Here is a 17,889-nt window from a genome sequence, read left to right on the forward strand (position 1 = left end):
TGCCTTCAAACTTTTTTTTATGGGGTGGCCTCCCATCATTTATTTGATTTGGTGATATGACAGGTAATAGTTACTAACATGGTATGAATTTTGTGTTTGCTTGTGCATAAGTTGGGGAAAATAGGAAGTGAAATATCAGTAGCACTCAACATGCTGAAGATGTCAAGTCAGATGTTGCAAAGAAACCATTTAAATAGTTAAGGAATGACTACTTTCAATGAAGAGAGGACAGAATCGACTATAAAGGAAAAAGGAAGAGATTCTGAATAAATTCAGAGCATATGTGACTCAATTATTTTTTTCTCTCTTAGCATTGCCCTCATAAACATGTGATATTTGTTGAAAATATATTTTTTACTCCTGTGTTAAGAAATCATATTAAGCAGTTGCTAATTTTTAAACAAGCTGTACTGCAAATTCTATAGACTAAGACATTTTTGGATTAAATGAACACTAAGCTTAAGGAGGACCTGATTGTCCACTGGGGATGAGATGACATGTTCTAGAAAAATAAGATAAATGTCAACAGATAATAGCGCCTACTTTCTTGGAGAACTGCATGTGAGAAAAGGGACATGCTGTTACAACTCTTGAGAGATAGCCTGAAAAACTTTGACAAAAAAGAAAGTAATTCTGAAAATGATATTGTGAGAAGAGTTCTTAGATAGAATTGAGGCTAGTGTCCTCATTTTGCAGAAAGGAAACCTATGGGCCAAGAATATAAGGTCATAAATCTAAGTGGCAGTGTTAGGGTATACACTCAAATCACTTTTCCCCCAGCAATTTTTCTTACAGGGACAATAGCTGAAAATGCAGTATTGCTATTCATGTTTGGGAGAACAAAATATATCTTGCTTCCTGCAGAAATATGTGAGCTGTACTTTTGTTGCTTTCTAGAGCTGGCTTATATAAGGATCCTGAACTGATTCAGTTTGTGTTTTTAATAAATACTTTGGCCTAATTTATAGTTCTATATTTCAACTTAGACATTTTCCATTTAAGTATCACTGTCTAAAATGGAGTGATGACTGAAATTCAAGAAGTGTCCTACTTTGCCTGAGAAATTCAGACATGTATGCAAACTTCAGAGTTGGGACAGTCAGGATTAATGTTCAGTTTATCCCGTGTGAGTTTTCTTACTTTCACATGGACATATGGTGAGAGGGTTATAAATTAAGACTTTGGAGTCAGAAAACTCAGATTTTAAGCCTTAGTTTGCTATATACCATTTGTGTTACTATGTACAATTTCCTAAAGCTCTAGAATCCTAATGTAATTTTCATGTGTTTTCCTTGTGATATATTAATATTAGCACAACGATATCATCCCTTGTACACTATTTTATTCTTTTAAATGTCCTTTCTCATCTATTATTAAGGTTGAGCTTCAGCATCAATCTCTAAGTACACAGAGGAAGACATATTTCCTTACATTTAAAGTGAAGATAAAGCATTTTAAAACAAGTTATAAAATTTGCAAGATTACATTTGAAGTTAGTGGCTGAATTAAGACAAGTAACAGGGATTGCCTCCAAATTATAAAGCATGATTAGATTTTTACTGGTAAATTAAAAAAAAACACTAACATTGTAGTAGTTAAACATGGTGGTTCTATGTCTGTAAAAAAGTTGAACCCAGAAGAAAAATTGCCAGGTAGAGAATTTAGTCATCAGCTGTAGCTGACAAAACCAAGACAACAATTATAGGGATTCAAATTACGTTTTTAGTAAACTTACGGTAAATGAAGACAGATTGATGCACTGGTTTTGTCTGAGAACATTCTGTGCCTTACTTTACTTAGAGGCTTAATTTTATGTAAGAGTCTTAATATGCTTGTTGGGGTTAAGAAGTGTATTTCAGGTGGGTTTTAAATAACATACATAAATTTGTGAAAATGGAAATGTATAAGAAGCAATTTTAAGAATAATTCAAACTAGTAGTGTATTCAATATTATAATTTTCTTCTTCAAATAAAATGAAATTGCCTTTCTTATTTATTGGCAAAGATTAGTGTGATTATGGAGAAGATCATAACCTTTTTCTCAAAAAAGTGCCTTTAATCTAATTCTAGTTCTTGAAATTCCACTATGAAAATGAATGTCTTCTTGAAATTTCAATTTCTATTACAATGAAATTATTCATTGTATTGATAACAATGTTAACTTGGTAACATGGAGAGATGAGGAAGAAATTTAAGGGGGTTTGAGAAGTCAAGAATGAAATTAGGGCTGAAAATGTATATTATAAATGGACAGTCATTCTGAGGATATCTGGTAAGAATTAATTAAAATATTTTGATGTAATATTATTTTTAGAAAGCAATGAAACACACTGGATAATTCAGCATCATCTTTGCAGCAACATCCAAGACTAACAACTTAAGATATGTTTGTTCACCACCTACAACGTTGGTTTTAGTTTATGCAATCAAATCCCATTTGTTGATATCAATATTGCTAATGCTTAGTGCTATGGTTAATTCAATGAATTTTCTACATTATTTTAAAAATAATATTTGTATGACTTGTTTCCTTAATAAATTTTGAATCCCAGAGAGTAAAAGCAGTATCCTTTGCAAGGAATTATTTTGTATTACAATATTGTATATTACATTAGACTTTGGAAATAAACATTCCCTATGATAGAATTTTAATATTGTTGATTGAACAATAGAATTCATACCTACTAGGGCAGGGATTGATCACAGTGTGCTAGAGAGCTAATGGAAATCATCTAGTATATATATACATGGAGAGTCTTATTAGAAAGCCATTTTAATTGAATACCAGATATTTACTCTCTGAACCACTTGAATGAGGTAAATTAAATCTAGCTAGTTCCTCAAATAAAATATGATCATTGTACTTCTTAACAAAGACTTGTAAGCTTATAAATTATGTCATTTCAGGTGACTTATATGTTCTATCTACACTGGACCATGGAAAAAAGCAATAATAGCACTTTGTTTATTCTCTTGGGGTTTTCCCAAAATAAGAACATTGAAGTCCTCTGCTTTGTATTATTTTTGTTTTGCTACATTGCTATTTGGATGGGAAACTTACTCATAATGATTTCTATCACGTGCACCCAGCTCATTCACCAACCCATGTATTTCTTCCTCAATTACCTCTCACTCTCCGACCTTTGCTACACATCCACAGTGACCCCCAAATTAATGGTTGACTTACTGGCAGAAAGAAAGACCATTTCCTATAATAACTGTATGATACAACTCTTTACCACCCATTTTTTTGGAGGCATAGAGATCTTCATTCTCACAGGGATGGCCTATGACCGCTATGTGGCCATCTGCAAGCCCCTGCACTACACCATTATCATGAGCAGGCAAAGGTGTAACACAATCATCATAGTTTGTTGTACTGGGGGATTTATACATTCTGCCAGTCAGTTTCTTCTCACCATCTTTGTACCATTTTGTGGCCCAAATGAGATAGATTACTACTTCTGTGATGTGTATCCTTTGCTGAAATTGGCCTGTTCTAATATACACATGATAGGTCTCTTAGTCATTGCTAATTCAGGCTTAATTGCTTTGGTGACATTTGTTGTCTTGTTGTTGTCTTATGTTTTTATATTGTATACCATCAGAGCATACTCTGCAGAGAGCCGCAGCAAAGCTCTTGCCACTTGTAGTTCTCATGTAATGGTTGTGGTCCTGTTTTTTGCACCTGCATTGTTCATTTACATTAGACCGGTCACAACATTCTCAGAAGATAAAGTGTTTGCCCTTTTTTATACCATCATTGCTCCCATGTTCAACCCTCTCATATACACGCTGAGAAACACAGAGATGAAGAACGCCATGAGGAAAGTGTGGTGTTGTCAAATACTCCTGAAAAGAAATTAACTTTTCTGAATTGTTTCTGCTTTTCTTGCCGTGGTTCCCTGATGAATGAGAAAAATTCACTCTCATCTTGCTCTTGTCCTTAATGTTTGGAGAGAAAAGTGGGCAAACAGGAAGCATATCCCTTCTGTGGTTTTATACTTCTACATTGACATCTCTTTAACAAATTGAACATTATTTTTATCCATACTCTCCTCCGCCTTTCTTAATCATTACAATTGTGCTTATGTGACATGAAATAACCAGAAAATTTCTTAAAAATAAAGGATTACATGGCGTTGTGTTGAAAAAATAAAACAGATTATGTGTTTTTTGTGCCTTAAATTTCTGAGAAGATCAATGAAATATTACTCTCAGCTTTTACATTTTTACTCAAGTCTAAACACAGAAAATGCATGTATTGCCTGTGTACAGCTCACGAATTTTTGCAAACTGAGCATGATTGTGAAATCAGCAACTGAATTAAGAGACAGAAATTATCAGCACATCAGAGGTCCTCCTTATTCCTCTTTATGATTAATACCTCCCAAAGTTAACCACAATATTTATTCCTAAAATAAATAGTTTTCGGCTGGGCACGGTGCCTCATGCCTATAATACCAGCACTCTGGGAGGCTGAGGTGGGTGGATCATGAGGTCAGGAATTCGAGACCAGCCTGGCCAAGATGGTGAAACCCCGTCACTACTAAAAATACAAAAATTAGCTGGGCGCAGGGGCGAGCACCTGTAATCCCAGCTACTCGAGAGGCTGAGGCAGGAGAATCGCTTGAACTCGGGAAGCGGAGGTTGCAGTGAGCCGAGATCATGCCACGGCACTCTAGCCTGGGTGACAGAACAAGATTCCGTCTCAAATAATAATAATAATAATAATAATAATAATAATAATAATAATGTTTTTATCTTTTCTTGTACTTTGAAGAGTAAGAGTGATTTACATTTTGCTGCTGAGTGTGTGTCTTCTCAGTATTTCATTTGTGAGTCATTTCTCATGTTGGTAAGTTTTCTGACTGTTTTCATTGATGTATACGGTATCTTATCATATGAATATATAATGATTGATTTATCCATTCCCTTGTTGCCAGACATTTGGGTGGTTTCCCATTTAGGGTTACTATGTATAGTGCGGCTTTGAACATTTTGACACATGTCTTTTTTGGTGAATGTATGTCTTTTATTATTTCATTATACTTTATAATGTAATTAAAACAATTTTAAGAAAGTAGTAAGTACTATATTTGTATTAATATTCTTTCATAATATATTACTGATATAAAATGAAAGATATTTATTGAAAAAATGATTATCCATAGAAAAACACTAAGTGAAATAAAACATTTAGAAATAAATAAGTGAAACATCTTGCACTTCTAGGATCCACACAATGGGGTATGGGATAAGCTGATTAATGCAAAATTGTCTGTCAATCATAGGGAAAAAGGAAGAAAGCTCTTAGAATGGTAATTTACACAATGAAGCTTAGAAAATATTCCAGGAATGCAGCATTAGATTATGATAGCAAGATTAAGACACAGGAATCACCACTGAAAAATGTTATCAAATAGAATATTCATTGTAGCATATGAAGTCACTTGCCATATTAAAAGAAACTAGGAAAATTCTGTTTAGCTTCTAAGAATGAATAAAAAATATACTTCACTGTACTCCCAATAAGGGCAGTGATGCCAAATGAAGAAGGCATGCTATGAGTTTATACTAATACTGGATTGTCACGCGCACACTCAAACACACACATGTGTGTGCAGGCACATAATGCAGAAAATAAAGTCTTTTCAGGAATTTATACTTAAGGCATAGTTGAAATAAATTTGCTCATATAGAAAACCAAAAATTAAAAGAAGAAAAAATTTGCTCAAAAGCAAATGATCACACAATAAAAATGACTGAATATAGGAAGACATTAGGTTGGAAACAGCTACGTCAGAGCACAGCATACAAAGACTGGGTTTATTGTAATTAATGGACACAAAATATAATATAAATCTTTATTGTATAAAATAGAAAATGATTTTAAAGTCAAATTACAACATTGGTTTAAAAATTTTCTAGGCTGTTAGAAAACAAACAAAATAACTTCAAGAAATAAATAAAATGTTATTTTTATTAGAAACTCAGTGGATAAAACATAGTAGTGTATCCTAATTAATCAGTGAATTCCAAATATCAACAAAATTACTCAGAACAAAGAAGAGAGAGACAAAGATATGGAAAAAGTTAAAGGGATATTAAGAGACCTTAGAAATGGAGTAAATGGGGGCAACATATATCTACCAAACTTCAGGATTTATAAAATAGTAAGAAAATACAATTAAAGAGATAATAATTGACAATTTCTAGAACTATGAGAAATATTTAGAAAAAAATTACAACAAAGTGAAAGAGTTGCTCTCAAAAAGAGCCCTACAAAATATTATTTCTAATTAATAATAATTTAAAACACAGGGTAGGATGCAGCGACTCACACCTGTAATCCCAGCACTTTGGGAGGCCGAGGCGAACAGATCACCTGCGATCGGGAATTTGAGACCAACCTGACCAACATGGAGAAACCCTGTCTCTACTAAAAATGCAAAATTCACTTGTGTGGTGGCACATGCCTGTAATCCCAGCTACTCAGCAAGCTGAGGCAGGAGAATCGCTTGAACCTGGGAGGTAGAGTTTGCAGTGAGCAGAGATCATGCCATTGCACTCCAGTCTGGGCAACAAGAGCGAAACTCCGTCTCAAAAATAAATAAATAAACAAATAAAAATTAAAACACAGAAAGACTAGAAGCCAGAAGAAAATAAAATTACATTTTAAAAGTGCCAAATGTAAAATATTATCCTTGAAGTCTATATTTTTTCAAGAAAAGTGAAGTGGGGAGTCTTCAGTAGAATAAAACAAAAGAAACCGCAATTTAAAAATGGCCAAGAGTTCACTATACAGACACACTCACTTAAAGTAGTTGTAAATATTAATTCTTATTAAGAGGAAAGATGTTCCAAGAAGGAAAATTTAAAATCCAGGAAGGAATAATGAATCAGGAAAATACTAACCTTATTTGTAAACTGAGATATTGTGTTAAAAATATTAATCATGTCTAATATATAAGATGAAAAATAGAGGAGAGAACAAAACTTAGACCACAACATCGTGGAAGTTGAAAAGAAGTATTGTTTGGTAGGAAAGAAAAGACACTGATTAAATTCAGACTTGGTAATATTAATGTACAGATATGATTTTTTGAGTAATTACTAAAATACCAGGAGTGGGAGAGAAAAAGAGACAAAGAAATGTATTATTATTATTTTTTGAGACAGAGTTTCGCTCTGTCACCAGGCTGGAGTGCAGTGGCACGATCTTGGCACACTGCAACCTCTGCCTCCAGGGTTCAAGCAATTCTCCTGCCTCAGCCTCCTGAGTAGCTGGGACTACAGGTGCATACCACCACGCCCAGCTAATTTTTGTATTTTTAGTAGAGACAGGGTTTCACCGTATTGGCCAAGTTGGTTTTGAACTCCTGGCCTTGTGGTCTGCCCGCCTCGGCCTCCCAGAATGCTGGGATTACAGGCGTGACCCACTGCACCCAGCCAGGAATGTATTTTTAAAAAGGAACAATACCATTCCAAATAAAAGGCAAGAAAATGGGAAGGAAACAGAAAAATTGGGCAAAAGCAAAAATAAAAGCAAAAAAAGATCATAGAAGCCAATTAAAATATATAAGTAAAACAAAATTAACACAATGTAGTAAATTCTTCAGCAGGATAATGAAAATTATCATAATGGTTTAAAATACAGTTTGTCAAACGTGCTTTCACAAAAGATGTGCCTAAACCGTCGATTACACATACACATGAAAGTGAAACTGAAGGCATGAAAAGGATAAAGCAGGCAAATATGTTAGCATTTGAAGCAATATTGATTATTGTGTCTTAAATAATTAAATATTAATTGAATTTGCAAGATAGAACATTTACAAATTCTAACTTTGTGTGGATGGAGAAGGATAGAGAGAATTTGATCCAAAACCACAAGCAGCATTAATAGACATATATAGAACAGTATAGTCAACAACTAAATTGAAGGGATTTATCATATTTTGTAGTTAATTCTTCCACAGAATAATTAATTATAATTAACCTGCCACAAATTAACTCTTCATCAGCATTGAATAATCCACACCCCAATCTAGATCTGGGTTTTAAACTCTTTACAAAAATTATCTTAAAATAGATCATAGGCCTAAACATAAAATATAAAACTATAAAATTCTTACAAGGTAACGTTACAGAAAATCTAGATGACCATGAGTTTGGTGATGACTTTTTAGATATAACCTCAGAAGTATCATCCTTCAAAGAAAGAGTTGATGATCTATATTTCATAAAATAAACACTTCTTTGCTGTGACAGGTAATATCAAAAGAATGAAAAGACAAGCCACAAACTTGCAGAAAAACTGGCAAAAAACATCTGATAAAAGACTGTTATCCAAAATATACAAAGAAATCTTAAAACAAACAATAGGAAAACAAACAACGTGGAATCAACCTAAATTCCCATCAATGATAGATTGGATAAAGAAAATGTGATTATATATATATACGTGTATATACATATACACGTATATACATATATACACATGTATATACATATACACGTATATACATATATACACGTGTATATACATATGTATATACATATATACACGTGTATATACATATGTACATATATACACATGTATATACACATGTATATACATATATACACATATATACGTATATACATATATACATATATACATATACACACATACTATATATACACATACATATATACATACATATATACATATATACATACATATATATACATATATACATACATATATATACACATATATATATACACATACATATATATATACATATATATATACCCATACATATATATATATATATATATACCCTGAAATACTATGCAGCCATATAAAAGAATGAGATTATGTCTTTGTCTTTTGCGGGAACATGGATGGAGCTGGATGCCATTATCCTTAGCAAACTAATATTGCATGTTCTCACTTATAACTGGGAGCTAAATGATGAGATCACATGGACACATAGAGAGAAACAACACATACTGGGGCCTTTTGGAGAGTAGAGTGTGGGAGGTGGGAGAGGAGCAGAAAACATAACTGTTGGGTACTAGGCTTAGTACATGGATGACAAAATAATCTGTGGAGCAAATCTCCATGACAAGAGTATACCTGTATAAAAATAATAAAGAGAAAAATAGAAAGAAAAGAACCAGACTAAAGAAATAGGCTGAAGTCCTTAACAGACATCTCACCAAAGAGGATATACAGATGACATGGAAGCCTATGGAAAGATACGACATATCGCAGGTGACCAGAAGAATATGAATTAAAGCAACAATGATATACCACTGCATATCTATTAAAATGACCAAATGCATAATACTGGCAATGCCAAATGCTGGTGAGTGTGTAGAGCAAAGGGAACATTCATTCATTGTTGTTGGGAATGAAAAATGGCACAGCCACCATAGACGAGAGTTTAGCAGTTTCTCAAGTACTAAACATACTTTTACCATAACATACAGCAATTATGCCACTTGGTATTTACCCAAAGGAGTGAAAAACTTATGTCCATGCAAAACCCTGGCATTCAGGTGTTTATGTTAGGTTTCTCTGCATCACCAAACTTGGAAGCAACCCAGATGTCTTTCAGTAGGTCTATGCATAAATAAACTGTGGTATATTCAGACAATTAAATATCGTTCAGCACTAAAAAGAAAGAAGCTATTACCCCATGAAAAGACACGGAGGAGACTTAAATGCATATTATTAAGTGAAATAAGCCAATCTGAAAATACTAATAATGTATGACTACAACTATATGACATTTTGGAAAAGGTAAAGTTATCAAGATAGTAAAACTGTGTTGGGGTGTGGGAAGGATAAATAGGTGGGGTGCAGGCAATTTTAGGGAAATGAAACTATTCTATATGATATAAGAGTGCAGAAATGTCTTTATACATAGACCAAACCCACAGAATATACAATACCAAGAATGAATCCAACCGAATCTCATTATAAAACCCTGTTGTATAACAAGAATAAACCCTGTGGACTTTCAATGATAGTGATGTATCCATGTAGATTCACCAGTTGTAAAGAATGAAACGCTCTGGTTGGACAATGTTAATAATAAAGGAAGTTATGCATGAGTAGGGCCAGAGGCTATATTGGAAATATTTATGCCTTCTGTTCAGTTTTGATGTGTGAGAAACTAAAAGTGCCCTAAAGATAGTCTATTTTTTAAAAAAGACAGAAAAGAGGACAGAATTTTATACTACACAAAAACATTTCTTGATTAGGTCAAAGTAATAAAGAAAATTGAGAAGAAAGTTATAGAGGAGACAAAGTAAACTGCAACAATAGAAACAAATTCAAAAATCTTAATAACGTTAAATATAATTATACTGCATTTAAAAGACAAAAGTTGTTAGAGTAAACGTTATAGGATGTTTTAAAGCAAACACTCTTCTGCAAAGGAAAATAATGGACTAATGATACACAAAACAACATGATAAATCTCAAAACAGTCTAGACACAAATGAATAAATGCTTCAATCAGTCATAATAAGTTTACAATTGGAAAAACTAAAATTGAATCATAAAAAACCAGAAAAGTAGTTGTATCTGGGGGAATGAACTGAAAAGGTGCATGACAAAACTTCTGAGTTGTTGAGTTTTCTACATCTTGAATTTGTTAGTGGTTACATGAATATATACATGTGTCAAAAATCATCAAAGCATATACTTCAAAACGTTGCACTTCATTGTATGTAAATTTAATCTAGAGAAAACAATGTATTACAAAAAAGTGTTCATATCTATTGGTCTCAAGAAAAATATGGCTTTCAAATCCCACTTATAAGTGAGAACATGCCTTATTTGGTTTTCTGTTCCTGTGTTAGTTTGCTAAGGATGATGGCCTTCAGCTCCATCCATACCCCATCAAAGAACATGATCTCGTTCTTTTTTATGGCTGCAGAGTATTCCATTGTGTATATGTATCACATTTTGTTTATCCAGTCTATCATTGATGGATATTTAGGTTGATTCCATGCCTTTGTTATTGTGAATAGTGTTTCAATGAACATATGTGTGCATGTGTCTTTATAGTAGAATGATTTATATTCCTCTGGGTAGATACCCAGTAATGGGATTGTTGGATGGAATGGTATTTCTGCCTTTAGATCTCTGAAGACTCACCACACTGTCCTCCACAACGGTTGAACTAATTTACACTCCCATCAATGGGATTATCTTTAAGAATGCTACGGCAAGTGAAAGAAGCAAGTTACAAAAAACTACATATTGTATTATTATTTTTATGTAAAAAAAAGTCCAGAGATGCCAATTTGTAGTAATAGAAAGTAGATTAGTGTTTGCCTAGAGCTGGGGGTGATGGTGTGAGAGAGGAATGAGGAGTGATTGCTAATGAGAGTGGGGTTTCTTTTTGAGGGGACAAAGATGTTGTAAACTTAGATTGTGTTGATGGTTGCCCAACCCTGTTTATGAAACATCAATTAAACTGTACACTTTAAATTGATGAACTACATAGTATATGAATCATATCTCACTAAAGCTATTATAATAAATGAATGTTAAATCTGTTGGCTGTTGCTGTGTATGTACTATTCTTATATCTTTTATTAATTTACTATCATTCTCCTATCACATGACATGTAGCTGTCTTTTTTTAATCCAAGAGATAATTTTCATCAGCTATCCTTCCTTTGCACACATTTCTGTTATAAAATATGGACATTAATATTCCATTATTTACAATTATATTTAGCATTTGTTCCAAAACATATTTTTAAACATCTCCTAGATCTCAAAGTACGTTTTGCAAAGTAGGAATAGAAGATATACTGACTCGCCCCACTACTCATCTAAATAACTGAGCAGCAGAATAGGGATCTCCAAAGATGTTCACATCTTAGTCCTCAGAACTTATCAATATATTTTGTTACATGATAAGGTGATTAAGACTGTAGATAAAAATTAAGTTTGTTAATCAGTTGACCTTAAAACAAAGATGTTATCCTGCACTATCCATGTGGGCTCAACGTATTCACAAGGTTTATTTAAAATGGGAAAGTGAAGCAGAATAAGTTAAATTTGAAGATGCTACACTGCCTGCTTTGGAGATGAAGGAAAGGGGCCATAAGGAAGCTGGTAGATTCTAGAAGCTGGAACAGAATGAGTTTTCCCCTACAGACTTCAGAAGGATTCGTCCTTTCCAATGCCTTGATTTTAGCCCAGTGAGCCTCATTTTGGACTTCTCACCTGCAGAACTGTGAAATACTGACTTGGTATTGAATTAAGCCACTAAGTTTGTGGTAATTCGTTGCAGCAGAAACAGGAAACTAACACACTAGCTTAATCATGATGAATGTTTCCACAAACCTGGGCATAATTGCTCTTTTACTTCCTGCTCTTTATTTTTCACTCATTTCTTCTGCTAACTCCAGATAGTGAAAATATAAGTAGGATCTCTTGGACATTTTGGATGTTGTTTGAAATAAAGAAAAAGGTAAGATAAGGTAAGAAGAGTAAAGTAAAAAAGTCAAGCATGGGGAAAGAAACTAATAGAAATAGGAAGAGAAAAAGCAAGATTATTATTAGTTTTCGTGAGTCAACCTTAAGGATTTACAATATAAAAGTAAATGAATTAAATTCAACACCATACTTATTCCAAGCATAGGCCAAACATGAACCTTATCCCACCTATTTCTCCATAAATCAGCATAGAATCAATTAAGAAGAAAAGCAATGTTCCCAAATAGCACAATCGAATATACTATTTTCTATTACAATATAGCTTTCAAGAAAGAACAATTACAATTCAATAAATAACATAAAACAGATATCTTAATATGTTATATCAAATATGGACTATTTAATGCATATAGTAAAGCATATTAATTCAAAAACAAGGTTTAGAATGATAAAATTATTACTTCTCTTGGCTGAATTGCTTTGGATTAGGGCTATAGTCGTTAATATGAGAATTGACCGGTTTTTGTATTTAGCAACAATTTTTAAAATTTAAATTTAAAAAATTGAACAGACACTAGAATTAAAGTTCATTGGTAGGGCTGCAATTTGGTTTTGACTATGGAGGAAGACTTTGGGGAAAAGCTGTCTCCAAGGTCATTTATCATTTTGCATCTTCCTCTTTAAATAGACCTGTAAGAATAGAGAAAAGAGCATTTATTGTCAAAGACCCTGTGAAATGGCAGGTATCATTAGATGAGAAAACCAGGAACAACAAAGACTCATTTCTACCAGCCTTTCAGTTTGGGGGGTCAGGTTATTTTCCGGTACTAATTATTCACAAAGGAATTCCCCAGGCATCACTGTTACTTTACTTTGGGCAGCTGCACCCAAATTAACTCAAGAAGAGATAGAAACATAAAGTGAACTCAAGCTCTGGAAAATACTGGTGAGATTTTTTTTCTTTTAAAACGAATACAGAATATTTGTGGAAAAAGATAATTAAATTGTTAGATTTTGAACATTTGTAAAATAATGGAAAAATATTGTTCTCTGAAATACAGAGAGAATGAAATTATTAAAATCATGATAGTAAGATAGTAACATGTACCTAAACATGACTGTGAGGAAGGGTAGGATGGACACAAATAAGAAAATGTCAATAATTTCAAAGGAAAGTGAGTTATTATGCCCAACATGCCCAGATAAAGGAGGAAGGCATCCTTGTGATGGATATTGGCTTAAGGAGAGAAACAGCAACATGTTACTGCATCAGTTGGAGTCAAGAGAGGCCATGATTCAGAAGGTTAACAGCCTTTACTAGGATGCACATTCTGATAAATGGAACTTTAGATATCAATCCTGCAATTAAGATAAATGAATACCTGAATAAAATAGATTGGTGAATGAAAAAAAAAATTCCTCTAGAACCTTGTGATATGGACGGTAGGGGAAAAAATCCTCAGGCTTGTGTGCAAAAGCCCAGTTTCTTCTAGATGAGAGCAAAACAACATAAATAATTGTTGCCCAAAACTGCTATGTTGTGAGCTTCCTTAAGTTGAGGGGCTCTCTTAGTGGAGGATAGTATTTTTCTTTTAATTCAGCAGGATAACTGAAGAGGAATGAGCATGTAAAAGCAGGGGATGTGCTTGAGACTGTATCTAAATCATATTACTATTACTCTTACAATCATTATTTTGTAATGCACAAGAGATAGCACACCTGTAATGACTACTGTGCCAACTCTAACATGAATACCTGAAGAAACACAATCCTATAGATTCCCAAAAGCTGGAAGTATTAGGCACAACTTCACTGCATAAGGATAGCTGAGAGCACAGAGTTTAATAGGAGTTGTCAGCATTCAGCTGGATGGATCTTGAGAGGATCTACAGGTCTCTGCTAGACCACCTGTAATTGGAGGGATCATTTACACCTGCGGTTGATTAGAGAAAGAATCCTAAAAGCTCCTTTAATCAAAACTATTACAGATACCCTTTTCCATCCATGTACCAATGACCCCATTGTAGTGCCTGAAATTTCACCAATGAATATTCATCCATTTAGATAAATGTCATTTTCCTAAACCCATTAAAATTGTCATTCAGTGATGATCTCTTCCAGAAATATAAATCGACCAAATTGGGAGAATGAATATGGCCAGAATAAAACTTGAAAGATTAGAAAGATGTATGAAGCAATGTTGACATTAAGGGACAGTCTTCTCTTTTTTACACCCATTTTCTTCGTTTCAGTTAATAGACAAATGTTTAAAAATACAAAGCAAAGTCAGTCCTGGAAAATCCTAAAGTATTCTGAGTTTGTACATGGAGAAATTACATAAGACTTCACTCCCTCTCCTTTCAAATCAAACAGGTCTTGCTTTGTCTCTAGAAGTTTCTTTTATTGCTTTACCTTATTTCTGCCTTCCTATCAGGGTTTTATGAATATTTCATACTGACAGAAGTGATATAAGTTCATGGCTGAAATAACTATTAATGTGATACGTAACAGTGAAATTGAAACTGTCATTTCACAAATGGGATAAGAGAATTTCTGTGAAGTTAAATAATTTACCTTGGGGGTTACAGTAGTATCATTTTAGAATCAAGTTTGTGTACTTTTGCTCCTCTTTCTATTACATCACACTACATCTTGACTATCAGGGCTCGAGACCACACTGGTGGAGGTGCATACATCATGTGCACAAAGATAGAGTTTCATGAGAAGAACTTGCAAGGCGCAAGAGTGGTTAAACTTGCAGAGAAATTGCAGAGTATTTGTGAGTGGATGTGATAATCAGGCATGGCAGTATTCAAAAGGTGAAATGTGGCCGTATGTTTTCACTTATGGGTCAAAAATAAAGCAATCATTTCCAGATATTTGCCAGTAGATAACATAGATGTTACCATATCCCAAAATACAGAAGTTGTTTCAAAACTCAGTGTCTTATACAAAATAAAAACTAAACAAAGTTTAGAAACAGCTAAATAAACATTAATAAAAAGTGAGAGGCATATGGTAACATATATATGAGATTGAGGGGATTTACTTTCTCTCTCTGGATTTTGTTTTCTCACCTGAAGTGAACGAATGTGATCTTATCTTGAGGCAAGATGATCAAAATAGATGCATTTCAATTTCTTCAAGTATGCATGCCAATCAGCATTTTTTCCTCTTTTGATCTACTGTGATTTTCCGTTGGTTCTGCGTTAGAAATAAAATAAATACAGTCCTTTTTATGTTTTCTTTTTTTCAGGTAATTTAATTGTCTCCTAAGAACTTGACCCATTCCATGGAAAAAATAAACAACGTAACTGAATTCATTTTCTGGGGTCTTTCTCAGAGCCCAGAGATTGAGAAAGTTTGTTTTGTGGTGTTTTCTTTCTTCTACATAATCATTCTTCTGGGAAATCTCCTCATCATGCTGACAGTTTGCCTGAGCAACCTGTTTAAGTCACCCATGTATTTCTTTCTCAGCTTCTTGTCTTTTGTGGACATTTGTTACTCTTCAGTCACAGCTCCCAAGATGATTGTTGACCTGTTAGCGAAGGACAAAACCATCTCCTATGTGGGGTGCATGTTGCAACTGTTTGGAGTACATTTCTTTGGTTGCACTGAGATCTTCATCCTCACTGTAATGGCCTATGATCGTTATGTGGCTATCTGTAAACCCCTACATTATATGACCATCATGAACCAGGAGACATGCAATAAAATGTTATTAGGGACATGGGTAGGTGGGTTCTTACACTCCATTATCCAAGTGGCTCTGGTAGTCCAACTGCCCTTTTGTGGACCCAATGAGATAGATCACTACTTTTGTGATGTTCACCCTGTGTTGAAACTTGCCTGCACAGAAACATACATTGTTGGTGTTGTTGTGACAGCCAACAGTGGTACCATTGCTCTGGGGAGTTTTGTTATCTTGCTAATCTCCTACAGCATCATCCTAGTTTCCCTGAGAAAGCAGTCAGCAGAAGGCAGGCGCAAAGCCCTCTCCACCTGTGGCTCCCACATTGCCGTGGTCATTATCTTTTTCGGCCCCTGTACTTTTATGTACATGCGCCCTGATACTACCTTTTCAGAGGATAAGATGGTGGCTGTATTTTACACCATTATCACTCCCATGTTAAATCCTCTGATTTATACACTGAGAAATGCAGAAGTAAAGAACGCAATGAAGAAACTGTGGGGCAGAAATGTTTTCTTGGAGGCTAAAGGGAAATAGTTGGACTTAATAATTTAAGCTAGACGACCTTAAAATTTCTCAGCCTTGGTTAACTCATCTGTGCAATCAAGACAATAACAACCTCATGGGATTTGGAGTGGAAAAATGAGACAATAACACATTCAAAAGAGTAAGGTATTATTTTTCATTATTATAGTATTTTTATACTATTTCATAATTAGATAACTTCCTGAAATATCTATGACACAGAAATATTATTAAACTTAGAATCACAAAAGTGCAGAAGAGCAATTCCTCTTGGCTTTCCTTTGAGGACAGATTTCTATTAACCTACCTTGCTATTCACTGGTTTTATCATCATCCCTGAAAGCAGAAACTCACCATATGTATAAAGTGGAGGAAATAAATTTTAAAAAATTTAGAATTTCCAAAAGTGTGGGAAGTGTTTTCGTATTTTTGGGCTTAAATTTTGAGGTTTCGGGCAGTACAGTATCACTCATATATTTCCTTCTAAAAAAACAATCCTCTACCCTGCTGCTTAGGCTATGTATAGAGTAGTGGGGAATTGATAAGGTTGTAATGTGTGCTGACTGCTGACATCTGGGGAGCAGCAAGAGGAAAGGGCCTCATAGTTCACACTGTAGATTTCACTTATCCTTGTACATGCGTGTTTCATCACTGTCCTCCACATTAATACTGGGAATTATTTAGCTCAGTCTTTCAAAAGAATAAACCTCCAATCTTTTGTGAAGTAATATAGAGGAATTCTTACCTGTCTGTGTAGAAAATGGCCTGTGGAAATAAAATAATTTTCATGTAATACAACGTATGTTTCACTCCTACATTCTGTAGAATCATATGCTACAAGCATTTAGCATCTCAGGAGTTTTGCAAGTGAACTAACTTGCTAGTTTTCTCTGTCCTTGCTCAGATGGCTATAACTTCTCCCACAATGCTAAGTTAACTACTTAGTAACACTGTTCTCTATTTCTCAAAAAATGTGTGAAAATCTTTCACCAGCTGGTATTTCCTGTTTGCTTTTTTGTCATTGTGGATTAACATATAATTTCTATTTTGCTCTTATTTTAGCAACAATTCAGATGGCAGAGGAAATACATTTTTGTGGATACTTTACTATGTTTCACAGAGATTCTATTTTTTAAAGTATGCATTTATTAGCTTTTGTCATAATACAATGACAAAAGAAGAGAAGAAAAGAATAAAATCAAAAGTTACATAATAT

General features: G+C 33.9%; 2 protein-coding genes across 2 annotated transcripts; both read left to right on the forward strand.

The window, feature by feature from the left end:
- The first annotated feature begins 2,937 nt into the window (after positions 1 to 2,937).
- LOC747017 (olfactory receptor 4P4) lies at positions 2,938 to 3,867 on the forward strand. The gene has a single exon (XM_001155635.6). The coding sequence runs from the start codon at positions 2,938 to 2,940 to the stop codon at positions 3,865 to 3,867; it is 930 nt and encodes a 309-aa protein (XP_001155635.6).
- Positions 3,868 to 13,178: 9,311 nt separating this feature from the next.
- Positions 13,179 to 17,700, forward strand: OR4S2 (olfactory receptor family 4 subfamily S member 2). The gene is made up of 2 exons (XM_521935.5): positions 13,179 to 13,403; positions 15,714 to 17,700. Exon 2 carries the CDS (start codon positions 15,750 to 15,752, stop codon positions 16,683 to 16,685), a length of 936 nt encoding a protein of 311 aa, XP_521935.4. The 5' UTR covers positions 13,179 to 13,403; positions 15,714 to 15,749; the 3' UTR covers positions 16,686 to 17,700.
- The last annotated feature ends 189 nt before the right edge of the window (positions 17,701 to 17,889 follow it).

Source organism: Pan troglodytes, chromosome 9, assembly GCF_028858775.2.
Source record: "Pan troglodytes isolate AG18354 chromosome 9, NHGRI_mPanTro3-v2.0_pri, whole genome shotgun sequence".
NCBI lineage: Eukaryota > Metazoa > Chordata > Mammalia > Primates > Hominidae > Pan > Pan troglodytes.

Excerpts from the sequence above, each read along its gene's own strand:
- OR4S2 (XM_521935.5), top strand. The coding sequence starts at position 15,750 with ATGGAAAAAATAAACAACGTAACTGAATTCATTTTCTGGGGTCTTTCT.
- LOC747017 (XM_001155635.6), top strand. The coding sequence starts at position 2,938 with ATGGAAAAAAGCAATAATAGCACTTTGTTTATTCTCTTGGGGTTTTCC.